Genomic DNA, 16,694 nt, shown 5'->3' with positions numbered 1-16,694 from the left:
GATTGAATAACTTTATAATGCATGTAAGTCAGTATCCCAATAGAACCAAGCATGGTTTACATAGATCCTACCCTGAGATTAATTAGGAATCCTGCAGATGATAGCTGCTTATAAAACAAGCTGTTTTCAATAGATGCAAAATGTTGAGAATTTATGGAGATTTTTTTACTCAAGAGGCCAAATAATTCATTTCAAAGACAATATATTTATAATTAGCTCATCATTTTATTTGAAATAGAAATGTATAGAAATCCTCTGAAATTCACAATAGACCAAACAAGACAAGTACCACTCATCTTTTTGCATTTCCAGAGGCTTGTCATGGCACATGATTCTTACTCTCTAGTTAATCTTTATGACATCTGCATTATGAGAAGCTAATTTCTATCTTCTGGAGTAGACTTATTTTGATAATACTTGTGGACCCAAAGAACCTATGAAATGTGCACGTTTTTCTCATAACATAGCTTTCCAGCTGGGCCAAGATGGAGCTCAAAAAATTTCAGGGCCTCTTTCCAGAAGTGTTCCTCAGCTTTGGCATGAGGCTTCGACTCTCCTCCCCATATTGTGGGCATAGGACTAACCCGGAGAAAAGACAAAAAACAAATTGGGGATCCCGGTGGTTCTATCATATGCCCAGCCCCAGGGTAATGTAATAAGCTACAGTTAGTTCTCCCAAACTTCTTTGCACGGCCTAAGGCCATTTCAGCAAACATCTTGCTGTTCAAGCTTTGGTCAGCTTCTCCTACCACAAGGAGAATGTGACCCTGGGCTTTTTCCACGGGAATGGCAGAGACTTCATGAGCTGAATCCAGAGGATCTCCCATGACATAAAAACTGGACATCAATCCAATTTCATTGATGAGAATTGCCTCTGTCGAGTAGGGAACAGCAGGGATGTTGATATCGTGAAAATGGAGGGGTGTACCATTCATACTTGTGGCACCATTGATGCAAACTGCAGCTGCTATTTCCTCTAAGAAGGTTCCCATGGCTAATGCAACTTCAGCTCCTTTGGACAAGCCAATAACTCCAATTTTGGGGCCTTTTACCTGGGTGGATAAGGGGAGAAATAAATACATAGCCAAGGTTAAAAATAGTTCACAGAAGCTTGAAAAGTGTTATGCAAACATAGCCAAGGGAAAATGGAAATTCTTAATCCTGATCCAAACATTTATCACAAAAACCTAAATACACAGAATGAATTTGTCAAAGGAAGTGATGGAATTCTACTGGGCAAAATATAAACTTGCCCAGGGTTTGGTTTTAAAATTTGGCAATTATAATGCCTTTTCTGCCATCAAAACCCTCCTGTCTTGTGTAGTCATAAATAAGACTACCTGAGACCCCTTGTGAAGTTAACTGAGTCTTATTTGCAGATTTAATCCCTTTTAGTGTTTCCTGCTTAATATGGTTGGGCAATTATCAATGAATATTCAAGAGTTAACAATCAGATGGCCATTCTTCTGTCAGTCTGAATCTGGTCAATTTAGCCTTGTGGTGTCTATGACACTGTCCAGTCTTGAAGTGCTCTCAGCAAGAGTTCCCTGAAGTTCCCAATCTGCTTTTACCAGGCTATTCAGTTCCGCTTGGCTCAATAGCAATGTGCTAAATCACATTTTTCTCACCCGTCCAAACAACAATTTTTATATTTCATCCTCATAACTATCTGTAATTTGTTTCTCTGGGCACCTATATAAATTATAGAATTAAGATAATAATGCTATGATTCCTTAAAATAACGAGAGTTGTTATCTTAATTCTAAAATATTTTTTTTAAAGACTTCTATCCAAATATCCCTCTTCAGGCTCCACTCTTGTTCCTTTCTTTTTTCCTAATCATGATTCTTAAAGTCCTGTTTTCAAAACTGACTCCCTTATCTTGATATTTTAAAGTTCACTGTGCAAAAGAAGGAATGAAAGGATAGAAAAATAAAAAACCAAAAATATTTAGCCCCCACAAAAAACAAAGACTCCTTTGAGTTGATCTTGACTTCCACTGACATAAAAGACACGTTTGTTAATTTTCTTGGCAACAATAATAGAAGCTTTCACCTTTGCTGTATTCATTAGTATTTTTCAACTTCTGTTTAGCTTACAGGTAGTGACCATTCAAAGCAGTGGTGGGATTCAATTTATTTTACTATCGGTTTTGTGGGCGTGGCTTTGTGGGCGTGGCAGGGGAAGGATATTGTAAAATCTCCAGTCAGAGGTGGTATTCGTCGATTCTCCAAATTACTCAAAATTTCCGCTACCGGTTCTCCAGAGCTGGTCAGAACCTGCTGAATACCACCTCTGGTTCAAAGTTACAACAGACCCTCCTCCCGAAAAAGTACTTATGACTAGAGATGGGAAGGCCTGGAATAAAAGGGAACAATTGGGAAAAAAGGTTGGGTTTTTTTTCCAATTTTTTTCCCAAACAGCTGTGGAAAAAAAACAAAACCTGCTTTCTTCCCAATTTTTCCAGTTTTTTTCCAGGCCTTCCCATCTCTACTTATGACCTAGATTTTAAGTTCCAATGGCTTCCCCTCCGCCTCAGGTCATGTGATCACATTTTGGGTGCTTCACAACCGGCTGTTTGTGGCATATTTATGGCTGTTTACAGCAACTTCTGCTCCCATGAGCACAATTTATGACATTTCTTTTTGCCAGAAACAGATTTGCTTCCAATGGATTCCCTTCACAACCACCACTGCAAAAAAAGTTATAAAATCAAGTTGTTCATGTGATGACCTAATTATTGACTGGCATAATTTATAACCATAATTTGGGCTCAGTTGCAATTCTAGGTTGAGGACTATCTGCACTGCCATAAATTTTCATGATTGTCTCCTAGCTAAGTACTGAACATACTTTTAAGCAGAACATACCTGCTTAGCTTTTGGGGGGGGATCAGCCAAGGTCAGCTAGGCGCTGCCATCTAGATGGGTTACTTAGATACATCCAGTTCTAAATCACATCCTTCAGAATAATTTACAGCAACTGACCAACCCCATTTTATTGATAATCCCAGGTTTTCTTGATGCCATTTGTTAATATGCAAATCTGGGAGAAAGAGAAGCCTTGAACACATAGGCCTATTTCTGGAAATCATCCATTCCACTCCACATTTGTGTGACAATAGTCAGTTTATTTTCTGGACACAGAGTGTGACAGATAGCTTTGCAATTTGGTGTCTGTTTGCCTCAAAAAGAAGTATGCCCTGTCTTCAAAGCTTTTCCTTGGATATTTCCACTTGGGTACTAATCAGGTCCAACTATATTGGCTTCCAAGGACAATTAGGTGCTTCTACTTGCTAAGATAGTAACTGATCCGCACAATAAAATAATGTAAGATAGGAACAGTTAGCTTTGGGTTTGGCTGAGAAGTCTTTTTTGTTTATATTGTAAATGGGTTATCCTAACAATGGTTGAGGCTTTCTTTGGGATAGGAATTGGGGCGGGGGGAAACCATTACTGACTTCATTTTACAGTTGAGCACTTCTACTAAAGAAATACCAATCAATCTTATGGAAGCATCATCAGGCTTCTGTATTGTGTCTGTCTGGATATTGTGTCTGTCCACAGACTGATGATGGCAGATGAGATTCTGCCAAAACGTTGCTACACCTTTAAAAGCAATAATAAACCATGTCAGAATAATAAACCATCTCATCTAGACTGTAGTCCAGAATCACAGGAGGATGAGCTCCTTCCTGGGGAGCAAAGAGACAACATAGCTTTGAATCTCTGGTATGTAATAAAAGGGCAAAAGCAGACCCTCCCTTGCAGCTCACAGGATAAATCTAATAGTCACACTGAGAAGTGCTTTAGTCTGGCAAAATTTATATCTATTGGCAAGTAACAGTCAAGAAAATACTCTGAAGTAGTGTAATCAGTGTCTGTGGAGATTCTCAGTCATCCAGGTCATAGTTGTCTCAAAGGTGCTTTTTGAAAAGGCAACTGGACTGTTTTTTTCTCGAGGAAGAAGAACAAAACATTTAGTTTCTCATCCGTGAAACATCATCATGTGTGATGGCAGGGGCAGGCTGAAAGGACAACTGACAGTTGAGACTGTCCAGTTGGTGGTGAAGTACTCTGAGCACTCAGAAGTAGCTCCTTATGCCATTCTTGGTTCCTTGGGGCTGACAATGAGTTCCCACATCACACTGAGCAAATCCAAGCAAATCACTTTATGTTTCATTATGGTTTGTGAACGTAAAAAGGTTGATGATTTTGTATTCTATGGTCACTGGCATTTTATGTGAATTAGGCAGCAATGGCTTATTCAACGAACTATGGATCAAACAAACTATGGATCAGTAAATCCTATGCATGGTCTTTCTTTCTGGTTACAATTACTGCCAAGTTATCACATTTTCAGATGATGTTAAACCTGGTTGCGAACTGAATAGAAATAAAAGTCAGAATTATCTAGAAAAGTCAAATAAACCGCTGGTAAAAAAAAAATTTTTTTGAAAGTAAACCAAAGGTGAAATTAAGCATTTAGAAAACATAATTCAGATGAATACTTATGGGGTGGAAGATATTTGATTTGACACTAGTATCTCAAAAAAAAAAAAAAAGCTTAGAATAGTTGTTGGTTGAAAACTATCACATAGCACTGTGATGTTATAAAAAATGAGCAAATGTAATTTACTTTGCACCAGAAGAAAGTTCCAAATCTCAGGAGGAAATGTTCCACCCTTTAAGAACTCACACAAGCTGTTGTAGTTTTAGAGAATGGCAACAAAGTATCCTGACATGTGCAGCTTTATGAAAAGCAAAAGATGGAAGAAAGGATATAAAAGCATTAACAAGCCCACAGAGAATGCTAATGTCCGTTTTCTCCTCAAACTGTGGGACATATAAGCATATGAGGCAGACTGTATTTCAAGGGTCTTCAAACGTGGCAAATTTAAGACTTATGGAGTTTAACTCCCAGAATTCCTGAGCTAACAAGACTGGAGGAGAAATTCTGGGAGTTGAAGTCCACAAATCTTAAAAGGTGTCAAGCTTGAAGACCCCTGCTCTATTTGAATGTTCTGAAAAATTTCCTAACACCAAGAGCAGTTAATTAGTCAAAGAGCTAGAGGGATCCTCTTCATCTAAAGAAGATGTTTTAACTTTAACCTGCACCGAGTAAGAAGACTGGAGTTCACGGCCTCAATGGCTCCAACCAAATGCATAATTCTAAAAGAAGCTAAACAATGGGCCCTTTCTTTTATCATAAACTGCTGTTCTGAAGTGGTCCAAGATGAAGCTTAAAAAAATTCAGGATCTCATTCCAAGAGTGTTCCTGGGCTTTAGCATGAGGCTTCATTTCCCCACCCCATTGGATTGGCAAGGGAAGAAACCGAAGTGGATAGACAAAGCAAACTGGTGATCCAGGGGGTTCTATCAGATGTCCAGCTCCTGGATAAGACAACAGGCTACAATTATTTTTCCCATGTTTCTTTTCTCGAGCTATGGCTGCTTCAGCAAACGCCTTGCTATCAAAGCTTTGGTCAGCTTCTCCCACCACAAAAAGGATGTGCCCTTGAGTCTTCTCCATAGGGATGGTAGATACTTCAGGTGTTTCATCCAGAGGATGTCCCATGCAGTAGAAAATGGATGCCAATCCCGTTTCATTAATGCAGAGCTTCTCATGTTTGAAGGAAGCTCCAGGGATAGTGACATCATGAAAATGGAGTGGTGTATTACACATTCTTGTTGGACCATTGATGCACACTGAAGCCATTACTTCCTTTAAGAAAGTACTCATGGCCAATGCAATTTCTGCTCCTTTGGATAAACCAATAACTCCAAGTCCCGGACCCCTTACCTAGATGAGCAAACACAGAGAGAGATATATAAAATTTTAAATCAGCTTCTTCTTTAAAACAATGAGAACAAACAATATCAAAGATATAAAAAAAATGAGTCTTTTAGTGCACATGCTAGAATATTGTAGATCTACACCATTTAAAAATGGAAAATTGGTCACCTTGTCTTTCTGCCAGCCAGCCAATATGTGACAAGAAAATATGACAGAGAAGGAAGCAAGCAAGTCTGACAAAAAACATTGCTGCTTTTATGAATCAGCTCTTTAAAGCAGTACACTTTTAGCACGACTCTCAATTGCATATTTTTGCTTGTTTTTCAGCTACATGTAAAGAAGCTTAAGGGAAAAAAATGTATGCTTTAATGAAAACCAAACGGAGTAGGTGTCATGGGTGTCCACAATATGGCAAAAGAGCATTGCAGTATTGAGGGGTCAGCCCTGCACCTTTTGTATGTGCATGGGATGTCACAATGCACATACAAAAAGTGGCAATGCAATGCTACTCTCGTCATTTTGCCCTCAAGAATAATGCTACTGATCTGTGCTGTGCTCATATCAGGCCCAAAATGTCTTTAGCTTGTTATATCAGATGGGTGCATAGCATGCCTGGTATATACGGAGTATTCTGCATAGCAAATAGAGAATAAACTCTAGGATCTTTCCTGAATCCCAACAAGAAGTTTAAGATAAACTATAATCTCAGGCATACCTTAGGATTTTTTAAGAGCAGTCTGGATGCTTCCTCAAAATACTCCAGATCTATTACTTCCAGAGTCTGTGGTAAATCATCATATGCAAAAAAAGCCAAAGCCAGGACTGCAAAGCCTTTACTAGCCAATAAGCCAGCTCGAAATTCGATTAGTCCTCCAGCTCCACCAAACAGGTCAATCAGTCCTGGAAATGGCCCAGTGCCTGGCGTTGAGGCAGAGAGGGAGAAAAAAACAAGGATAAGTAAAGAAATGAAAAACAGAGTAATATCCCTTTATCAAATACATTACTTTCTCTGATTTGGGAACAAAACTTTTAATGATGTCTACAACTGCATTTGCTTTTTTTTGTTTTTGCTGCTAGGTCATATTGCTGAGCCAAATTTAATTTTCACTCAGCTACTATTGCAAATTCTTTTTCACAGGTACTGCTAGAAAGTTATGCATCTCACATCTTATTTGTGAGATGCATGAAGGATTTTTCGTTGTCTCAGTTAAGTTTCTGTCATTTTTGTTCCATTTCTCTAAACTGCTACATCCATGTTCAGTTTTATCTGTATCTTCTAGGGCACCAACTATTTCACCTAATTTTGTGTCATCTGCAGATTTAAAGAGCATTCCCTCTGCCTCTTCATCAAAGACATTAATAAAAAATATTACATTGTGTAAGATCCAGGCTGAAGTCTGCAGCACTGAATTCAGTATCTCACTGCAGTTTCATGAAGAATCATGATTAAATATTCAGATTAAATCTGAATATGATTTTCGAGTCACTATATATCCAAACTGACATGTCAGTCGATTACAATAATCCAGGCTGCTGATGAGATTGCCATAGTTTGTCAAATGCATTGATGAAATCTTGGTATTCAGTGTTGTATTTACAGCATTTCCACAAACTTAATAGAAAGTAAAGATTAGTCTGATACAGGCTAACTTATACTGGTGGGTGATAATAGACTCTCATAACTGGGGTGGTCTACAAATATTGTAAATTAGTACTACTGTAAATATATAAAGTTCAAATATTGCTTCAAGATGCTAACAAGTCAATTCTTTCATGATCTGCTCTAGAAACATCCCAAATATTTATGCCAAATTGATTGATTTGTAGTTCCCCAGTTCCTCCTTTCTGACAGTATTTTTATCCTTTAGTCCAGGGGTCGCCAACCTTTTGGACTTCAGGGACCACCAAACTCATAATTTTAAATCCCAGGGACCACTAACTGGTTCTGTGGGCATGGCCTAATTTGTGGGTGTGGCTTGGTGGCCATGTGACTGGCTTGGCATGGTTTGTTTGTAAATATTATAAATATTTATATAAATATTATAAATATTTATATTTATATAAGAGGCAAAGCAGGCAGGCAGATTGAGTTGTTCACAGAATCATTCAGTGATCTATCTATCTGCCATCGGCTAGCTCAGTCTCTCAAATTTGCTTGCCGTGAGTCTGCACGGAATTTGCCTGCAAGCAAACCTTCAGTCCTAAGGGAGATTCAGCTGTGCTTAGCTAGAAAGCAAAAAATCCAACCATTTCCTGCTTTCTAGCAAACCTAAATCTCCCAGCACAGCAGAACAGATGATTGTCAGAAAAAGGAAAAATAGCAACTTAGCAGACAAGTTTGCCGGGTAAGGAGTGAGTGGGCAGGGAGGGTTCCCACGGGCCATGTGGGCGAGCAGCCTTGTGTTTCTGTGCAGCCTGGATTAATTGCTTTGGGGGGCGTGCTCTGGAGGTGAGATTTCTCTGCGGCCCAACAAAATTTTCTCACGGCCTACCAGTGGCCCACTGGTTGGCGACCACTGCTTTAGTCATTTAGTATTTCACATATTCTCCAAGATAATTTCAAAGATAATGATTTGACCAGATCATCAGCAGGTTGGTGGTCTAGGAATCATCTAGTCCAGGGGTGGGCAAACTTTTTGGCTCAGGGGCCTCACTGACTTTTACCATTTGACAGACGGGCCGCCACCTGGTGTCGAAATGCCTGTCATTACAAGTCAAAATCAAATGAATGCAATCATTCAATCATTCACATCAAACCTTAATTCTGTACCAATCTTCGGCGGGCTGCATTAAAAAGACCAACGGGCTGGATGTGGCCCCCAGGCCGTAGTTTGCCCACCCCTGATCTAGTCCAAGGATCTTCAAACTTGGCAAGTTTAAGACTTATGGACTTCAACTTTCAGAATTTCTGAGCTAACATGATTGGAGGAAGACTTCTGGGAGTCGAAGTCCACAAGTTTTAAAGCTGCCAAGTTTGAAGACCCCTGATCTAGTTATTCAAAAGACTGAATTCCTTTAAAGTCAGTAAGTGTTCCCTGAGCATATTTCTGTCCAATGGAGTACTTTTCAGAAAAAAACTGGACCAAAGATGAGATGTAGTTCTCGTAGCTCATATATGAATTGCTGTTTTTTTTCCCCTTTGGATATATATGATGAATACTTTTTGTTGTCCTTACAATTTTCACTAACTTTGACTCATTTTTAGCTTTAATTTTCCCAACAACATCTGTGCATATCTGGGTGATGCATTTGTTCCCCTCCTTGTGACACAACATGCCTTTCTATTTTTATGTGCCCCTTTTTCAAAAAGTGTTCAGATCTTCACTTGCTTTGTGCATGGGCATATAGTCTCTTTTATCAGTATTATGATCCAATTTAGAGAAAAGTGCTCTGTGCTCATATCTTCAGAACAGCCATTCTCCATCCAAAGGAGAGAGGCAGAGGTAGAGAAGGAGACCAGACCTTTCAATCTAGTCAACAAAAGATGAATACTTCAAGAAAATTAATATTATAAATCTATATGGGAATTACTAGGGATACCAGGAACCAAGAAATTTGGGGAAATTTGGTGGTTATCAATAAAATATAGATCCAGACAAACTTGTAAAGATGGTCTCCTGGTTTGGCTAATCTCAAAGGGATAACAGATTATGGGATTGCTCATCCAAGCAGAAATCAACTGTGCTTCCATGCTGCCAGGAAGTCTAGGCACTACTACCCTAAATACATTTGGAGGCACCCTCCATTTCAAGCAAGAGATAGAGGAAATAAAGATAAGTGGAAGGGAAATCAGAATCCTTACCTGGAGGTAAAAAGAGGGCTCCCCGGACCTTGCCGGACTTAATGGGGATGCGTTCCACTCCAGGGGCTGCATACCATCGTTCCACAGTACAAGTAGCCAGTGGTTCATGTGTGGACAAGGGTACAACCACAGCAGAATTGAAGACGCTAATCTGAACATAGAAGGGGCTGCCTGTCACATCACGTTTGAGCAGCCTGTGGAACATCTTCTCAGCCTTTAGAGTGTAGAAGAGGCCCATGGGCCACACACCTGTATAGTTGCCTCCCAGAGCAGAAGCCTGAGCCACATCCACTTCTCCATTCTGATTGGCTTGGTAAAAGGCTCTGGCTACGAACTTCACCCCCCTTTCATCTGTCAGTGATGCATATAAGGTCACAAGCTGAGAGGGCGCCAGGCCAGAGGCATAAATCTTCACTGGCAAGTCAGCAAGGGAGACTTCTGGCGTGACACTGAGGTGGACCATAGCAGCCAGTTTGTGAGAGTACCTGGGGAAAGTTGGGTTTCTAATCATTTAAATTTGAGGCTTGTTCAGTTTCCTTACCTCCCGCTCTCACACATCACCCCCAATCTGTGATCAAAATGTCATCTACATTGCTCTGCCAGCCCTGCGTTGCAAAGCTGAAGTATTTCAGAGGTGTCTGTTAACTTGTTCAGATACTCCTTTATCTGAGAACCCAACTGGGACCAATTGGAGGTTTTTATAAATGCTCCTAAGTTTTGTGTGGGATGACATCAATTCAAATGAATCATATTTAATCTATTTTTGATATCTTTTGTGAACCTGCACCTATAATTTCCTACTCTGAAATTATGAGCATCAAAAGGTTTGAGCTGCAGATCAGTTTGCAAGATTATCAAAGTGTTATTAAAACCAGCAGGAGGGAAAAGGAACAACAAGTGGCTTTGGATACACACCTGTGTGACATCATCTTTCCACAGAAAATTCCTAACTTGAAATGTCCTGACTTGCAGTTCACTAAGAATACAACAAGACAGTTAAACTTTCCTTTCAGCTAACTCCCTCCGACAGAACTGCATTTTGCATGCCCTCTCACCTTCCTTTTCCTGCTCCTCAAAGTGAGCCTCTGGATTTGCCTGATTGTAGAACCAGCCTCATGTAGCCACCTTCTTTTCTCTCAGGCTTAATGGAGAGGCACAGTGCAATTGTTTCTCTCCCCCCCACAACAAACACAATACCTTTCAGTTCCAAACTTCTTCAGAATAAAGGCTTGCCCTGCCAGCTGACGGCTAAGGAAAAAATAGACTTTGAGCAGAACACTGAATTCTTTTCTTCACTCTTCACTGAAGCAAACAGTGCTTTAAAGAGGATCCAGAGAAGATTTTGGAAAACAGGGAACTGGATTTTCCACATGTGACTTAAACTAATTCTCAGGGTGATATAAAAGTTGAAATGGAATTTAATGGACTGGAATGAGCAATTTTAGAAAGAAAGGAAAATATAAGGTATAGTATTCAATTTGTAACCGTTTTCTGCCCAGGGTCACTTTACAGAATGTCTACATAAATAATAGTTTCTTTTAACCTTTTAATGCCTTAAAATATACTATACCTAAAACAAGGAGGAATTAACTGAAACACAGTGGTCTATTAACCATTAAACAGACTAAGCACATGCTTAGGACACCAGGCCCAAAGGGGACACCACAAAGTTGAGAATATGGCTTTGTATGTACAAAGGAAGTAGGCACCAAGATTTGTCAGTGCTTCGGGCACCAGTGAGCCTTAATACCACTGCTGAAACACTTCTGTAAAACAGACAAAACTCTGCAGTTATGTGCATCAAGAAAGCAATGACTCCAAAAGAGCTTACATTTCAATTCTGGTTTCAGACAAGAATCTCTATTTTAGGAAGCAATTAGAAATACTGTATTATCTCCTACCCAGCCAGACCAATGAATCTCACCAGACACATAGTGCATCGGCAGGCTTTAATACAAAAAGAATCAAGCTTCCACCAAGAAACTATGGTATATTCTCAGTAAAAATCTGTACTGTCTAAAAATGGTCCATCTAACCAAACTAACAAAATTCATAGTCACATATAATAAATGGCAGTGGTGAAAAAGTTTCAAACATTCCATGAAAACAATGTTTCCTAACACATTCCAGGCAAACTCCTATATTTCCAAAATTAGCACAGAATGACCCACTTCCCCATCCACCAAACCAAACAATTTAACAGTAGATAAAACTATATATTTTGGAAACTATTTGGAATACATCCCACTCAGCTAAAACAAATTCACTTTTTAGTTAAGAATAAGTGACCATGTGCTATTGTGGAAAGGGAACTTCAGGAAGACAGTAGTGCCACAAAAACAGGAAAAGCCCAAGGGGAACATCAGGTCAGCCATAAAACAAACTTACATAGGAAAAGGAATCAAAAAAGTATTAAAGAATCCCTATAGACAAAAGCCTGAGTAATTAAGAAAACTAGACAAATAAGAAAAGGAAACAAAAAGATAATTTAGAAAACCCTTACAAACACAGGACATACCAAATAAGCAAAACAAACAGACAAAAGACACAAAATATAAATTACAAAAGGGACAGACAGGAAATTGCCACAGAACAAATATGAAAAACTATCTTAAAGCTAAAAGAGATTAGAGAAAACCAATAATACAATCTAGCCACCCCCGCGGAGTTTGCCCTCTGGCGGGAATAAAGACAGACTCAAACAGGGTTTGAAACATTAAGCACAAATGCAAACATTCACACAAAATCAACTTACAAATGGAGAAAAGGGTATAAAAAAACCAGGGACTTACCATAAAAAGCTATCTAGCCCAGGAACGCAGACTTCTCGCTGTCCCCCGCCTTCCTGAAAAAAAAAAAGATCCAGCTTTCAAGCAGTTGTCCGTATCCTTACACCGGAGCTCTCCCAGCGGGAAAATTGAATCCTCGAAAGAAAGGCATTTTGACACCTTTCAACACTATCACCCAAAATGTTCAAGGGCACCATGGTTTTTGTCATCTATTCCAGGCAAGATAAGATGATTTGTTTTTTTGATAAATGAAAGTTTGCCTATAATGCATAAACAGAATCTGCTGTTCCAGAATGTTTTGGGTCATATTACTTCAAGTACTGTGCTCTTAATGACTGTTGAGTTTCAGCAACTATGAAATCATCATTTTGCTTTGATTCTGAGTGAGAAGCAAATTTCAATCTTACAGGACTTGCCCTTTCTATTATTCTGTAACTGGTAGTTTTGGTTAGTTTGGTTGATTAGGAAACTGGCATTTTGCATAGTGTTTTAAACAAAAATTTACTTGGAATAGGATTTGAATTGAGATAATTGGATAATTTTTATCTTAAGATCTACTTCAGTTTTTTTCTCCAGATGGGCAATATTTCATAAGTTAGCAGAGATAATGGTATTCCTATTCAAACTCTTGTTCTTTGGGTCCTAATGTTGGGTGAGCTTAAGTCACTGTGAGATACAATTCCTTTGTTTCAAACATTTTAAACAATGAGGTGATTAATGAAGTTCAATTTTGTTCCCATTTATTTTCAACTAGCTGGATACCCATGCTTCGCTACAAAACTATGTGATTGGGCTTAGTTTTTGGGGAGGAAAATAAGAAGAAAAAAATTCTGGCTCTGCCTACTGGCATCTATGGTATTCATCTGGCTAGCGTCCTGTCAGTGTGTGAGAGAGTTGAGGGCTGTTTGGAAACTGAAACAGTATTTGCTGTGTGAGCAAGAAGGAGACAGCAAGGAGCATGGGTGTGGCTTAGCTCAACTGTTCTGTACTAAAGCTGATGGTGCTGTGAAAGTGAAAGTGAAACTCCTCTGCTTGTGTTTTGCATCTTTTCAGGTGGGGGAGGGGGAATAGAACTCCTTAGCATCAGAGCATGTTAATAATAATATACAAAATTATTAATGCTCTGATGGTCATTTTGAAAAATCCTTTCTTCGTGAGCACCTAGAATCCAAGAGGAACATACGTGCCAAATTTCAAGTTTGTAGGCTTTACAGTTCTGGAGATTTTGTGATGATGTGTGAGTGGTATTTCCTTTTATATATATAGGTATATTCCAGAGCGTCAGTCTATTTCAGCCTATTTTGCTTTTAGGCTTGCTTCCATGTCATCTCTTTCTGCTTCATTTGAAGTTTAGAGCCATAGACAAGAAGATTAACAGGAGGACAAACAGTTCTGGATTATCCATTCTCCCCATCACATCTCCAGACCAATTTTTTAACTTCCCCCAAAATCATCCATAATCAGAAATTGCAGGTCATACCTGGAAAGGCTTAAATCCATCTCTGGAGTTAATGTTGTAAAACTGAGAATCTATTCCTATTTTTGTAGTATTCATGACATTTGATCATTCTTAATCTCATCCTGATGAGGAAGGGAATATTGGGATGCACCCCACAACTTCATGTTTTCTAAAATCCAGAAAAAGGCCTAAAGGCCTATTGTTAATATTTAAATGGTACAGAAATAAGTGGAGTATAAATGAGGAATCCTGTATCCCTGCTATGTCAACAGATTCCTTCTCAACAGATTCCTTCCCATGCTTTTTATGCAGTAAAGATTATTGATGGCATTGCTGCTGAACTAAGCATTCTTTTCTAAATAGCTTCCTTTCTGGTCTTTTGACTTCTATCACTTCTGTACTACTTATGGACACCCCTGAAGAAAGAGAGATTTCCTTGCCTTTTGAGGTAATATTCTCAGATATGACCATTCTCCAAGATACTTGACCCTGCTATTATCGCATCTCCATAGGCTTCATCCCTCAATTTCTGTGGCCTCAAATGTCCAATTTCCCTTGGTTTTGTTGGAAGTTAAAACCCACCCCTCTCCTAGAAAATTGAAATATCCTAGGAAATATTACAAAGGCAGAATATTTCCCCTAAAAAGAGTAGAAACTCAGAACCACCTTTGCTAATGGGCCATTACTCTGGCTGAGGCCAGTCTATTTTACATAACAAAGATCTCCAGGTAGAGCTATAGGAATTGCCCAAAGCCCTTTCATTTCATCATCACCCAGCAAGGCTCAAACAAGCCTGGGACTCAGGACAGCCTACAGAGTTGCCCCTGCATGGCCCCATGGGAGTCTGACAACCAATCAGAATACAAGCTCCAATTCAAATCCCAACAGAAGATAAAAAACCAAGGGTCTCTCAGCATCTCAGCCTTCTTTCTTTGGAGCTCCAAGCCATGTGGTCCTGTCCACCATTAAACCATCTTTCCAAACAGCCTCCATGTTTTCAGTGTCTTTTTCTCCACTTGGAACTGAACCCAGAAGGATAATTCTCCCAACAGTCTCTAAAATCAAGACTAAACACGCTGTTTGTTTCTGCACAATACCCTGAGCAAGATTCCGAATAGCTTGTACAATATTGCCTCTTTCTATTGTATTTTGTCGCTTATTTTTATTACATTTTCTTCAGCTTGAGAGCTGTTTTCCTATCAAAAGGTGCAGGGGAAGGGAGAGTGGAAATGGAAGAAGAGAAGAAACGTCTTTCCTAAACACTTCAAACTTTTTCATGCTGCCATTCTGTTTGCAATTGATACTTCACCTGGCTTTCAGTTTAACATTAACAATGCAGATTGCAAAACAATACCAAATAAATAAAATGGAGCAATAGACTCTCTTCTCTGTTTAGTTTTGTGGTGAAACCTCCCCAGTGAGATTGTGATACTTCAGTAGCTGTCCTCCCACTCAAAACACTGGATGTTTCTTTCACTCTGGAACATGAACTTCCTGAGATACTTTGATCTTTTCAGTGTACATTAGATCAACCACTCAATCTGTACAACAAAAACTCTTCCCATGAAAAAGCAGTTCCCCAAATAGTAGGCAAGTTTTGACAAAGAACCCCAAACTCACTTTTCTCCAGTGCTTTCCCACAATTCTCACGTATCTGCTTGCTATTTCTGTTTGTTTGCTTGGGATCCAAGCTCTTCTAAACACCACTTTATAAATTAAAATCTGAGAATGAGGTCTTGGTTGATTAACATGGCCTGTTTATATTGAGTTATCAAAACCGCTTAGTGGTAATCATTAACTGAAAGATATAAACTATATCTAATCCACCCATTGTAAAATACAGTATGACTGTGGGGACAATGGCCTTTCCTTCTTAAATGTACCATTTAAACATAGCTACTCCTAGATCCCACTTTTTTATAGCTGTGTTTGAACTATGTTTCCAGGTCATCACATTTATGAAAAAGCAAACTGGGAAATAAGAAATTGTGTCTCTAGACATTCTAGATAACACTGATTATATCATTATATTATGCAAACACTGCATAGACTTTTGATTGGCTAATATCTGACAGTTGGTCTGGAAGTCCCATGGTATCTTAGCCCTTTTATTCTCCATGACCATGTATGAAATCTCCCATCTGGACTTAGGAGGATCAGAATACAGAACACCAGCTACTTAGTCATGCTGTTCAGCATATGCTGTTCCTATAATTACACGGTTAGGAGATGTTGGATTGTCTTTGAAGCCCCTCTGCATAATCTGCACCTTGGGTCCTGCCTGGTGTGGTAGACCACAGCTTTTATGGATCTGGTGCTTAATGCAACTACTACTTGTGCTGTTATTGTCAGTGTTTCAGTCCAGCCCTTTCCAACCACTTGGATTTGGCTTGGATTTGGCTTGGATTTCCCAAGCCAACTCAGCTATGTGTCAATGATGCATCGCATGCTGGGTCTTGCCTTGCCATGTTTCTCCCTCTGCTTGATTTTCCATGTTTGCTGATGCCTCAACCATTCCTTTGGGTGCCATTTTAATGAAAGCTCAGGCTGTTAATTCCACAACTATTGCTACAGTGATTCTGACCTTCCATAATCTTGTTCACGATTAATCATTATAGTCTGAAAAAAGGGTATGTATGATTGCTAAAAGCCAATAAATCAAACTTAAATATCCTATATGAGATGAAAGTATCAATTCATTCATTTATTCATTCATTCATTAAATTTATTTGCTGCCTTTCTCACCATGGGGCTACTGCTACTCTAGGACAGATGAAAAATGTTGTATATATAAAAATACTATAGATAGTCCTTGATTCATGACTACAATTTCAACTGGAACATTAAG

General features: G+C 39.1%; 1 protein-coding gene across 5 annotated transcripts; it reads right to left on the bottom strand.

Moving 5' to 3' along the window:
- Nucleotides 1-205: 205 nt before the first annotated feature.
- BAAT (bile acid-CoA:amino acid N-acyltransferase) lies at nucleotides 206-15,630 on the bottom strand. Of its 5 annotated transcripts, none has more exons than XM_087920802.1 (5): nucleotides 15,467-15,630; nucleotides 12,391-12,443; nucleotides 9,599-10,083; nucleotides 6,512-6,714; nucleotides 206-1,052 (listed from the first exon to the last, which is right to left on the bottom strand). In XM_087920802.1, the coding sequence occupies exons 3-5, from the start codon at nucleotides 10,059-10,061 to the stop codon at nucleotides 435-437; spliced, it is 1,284 nt and encodes a 427-aa protein (XP_087776928.1). In that variant the 5' UTR covers nucleotides 10,062-10,083; nucleotides 12,391-12,443; nucleotides 15,467-15,630; the 3' UTR covers nucleotides 206-434. The 5 variants fall into 5 exon arrangements, with proteins under 5 accessions (XP_087776928.1, XP_087776930.1, XP_087776929.1 ...); XM_087920804.1 differs by lacking the exons at nucleotides 12,391-12,443; nucleotides 15,467-15,630 and adding exons at nucleotides 5,500-5,802; nucleotides 10,796-11,113; XM_087920803.1 differs by lacking the exon at nucleotides 12,391-12,443 and having other exon boundaries at nucleotides 15,467-15,585.
- Between the last annotated feature and the right edge of the window lie 1,064 nt (nucleotides 15,631-16,694).

This window comes from Pseudonaja textilis, chromosome 1 (assembly GCF_049901715.1).
Source record: "Pseudonaja textilis isolate UNSWEBS1 chromosome 1, rPseTex1.2, whole genome shotgun sequence".
Classification (NCBI taxonomy): Eukaryota; Metazoa; Chordata; class Lepidosauria; order Squamata; family Elapidae; genus Pseudonaja; species Pseudonaja textilis.
This window is presented reverse-complemented; position numbering and strand designations above follow the sequence as displayed.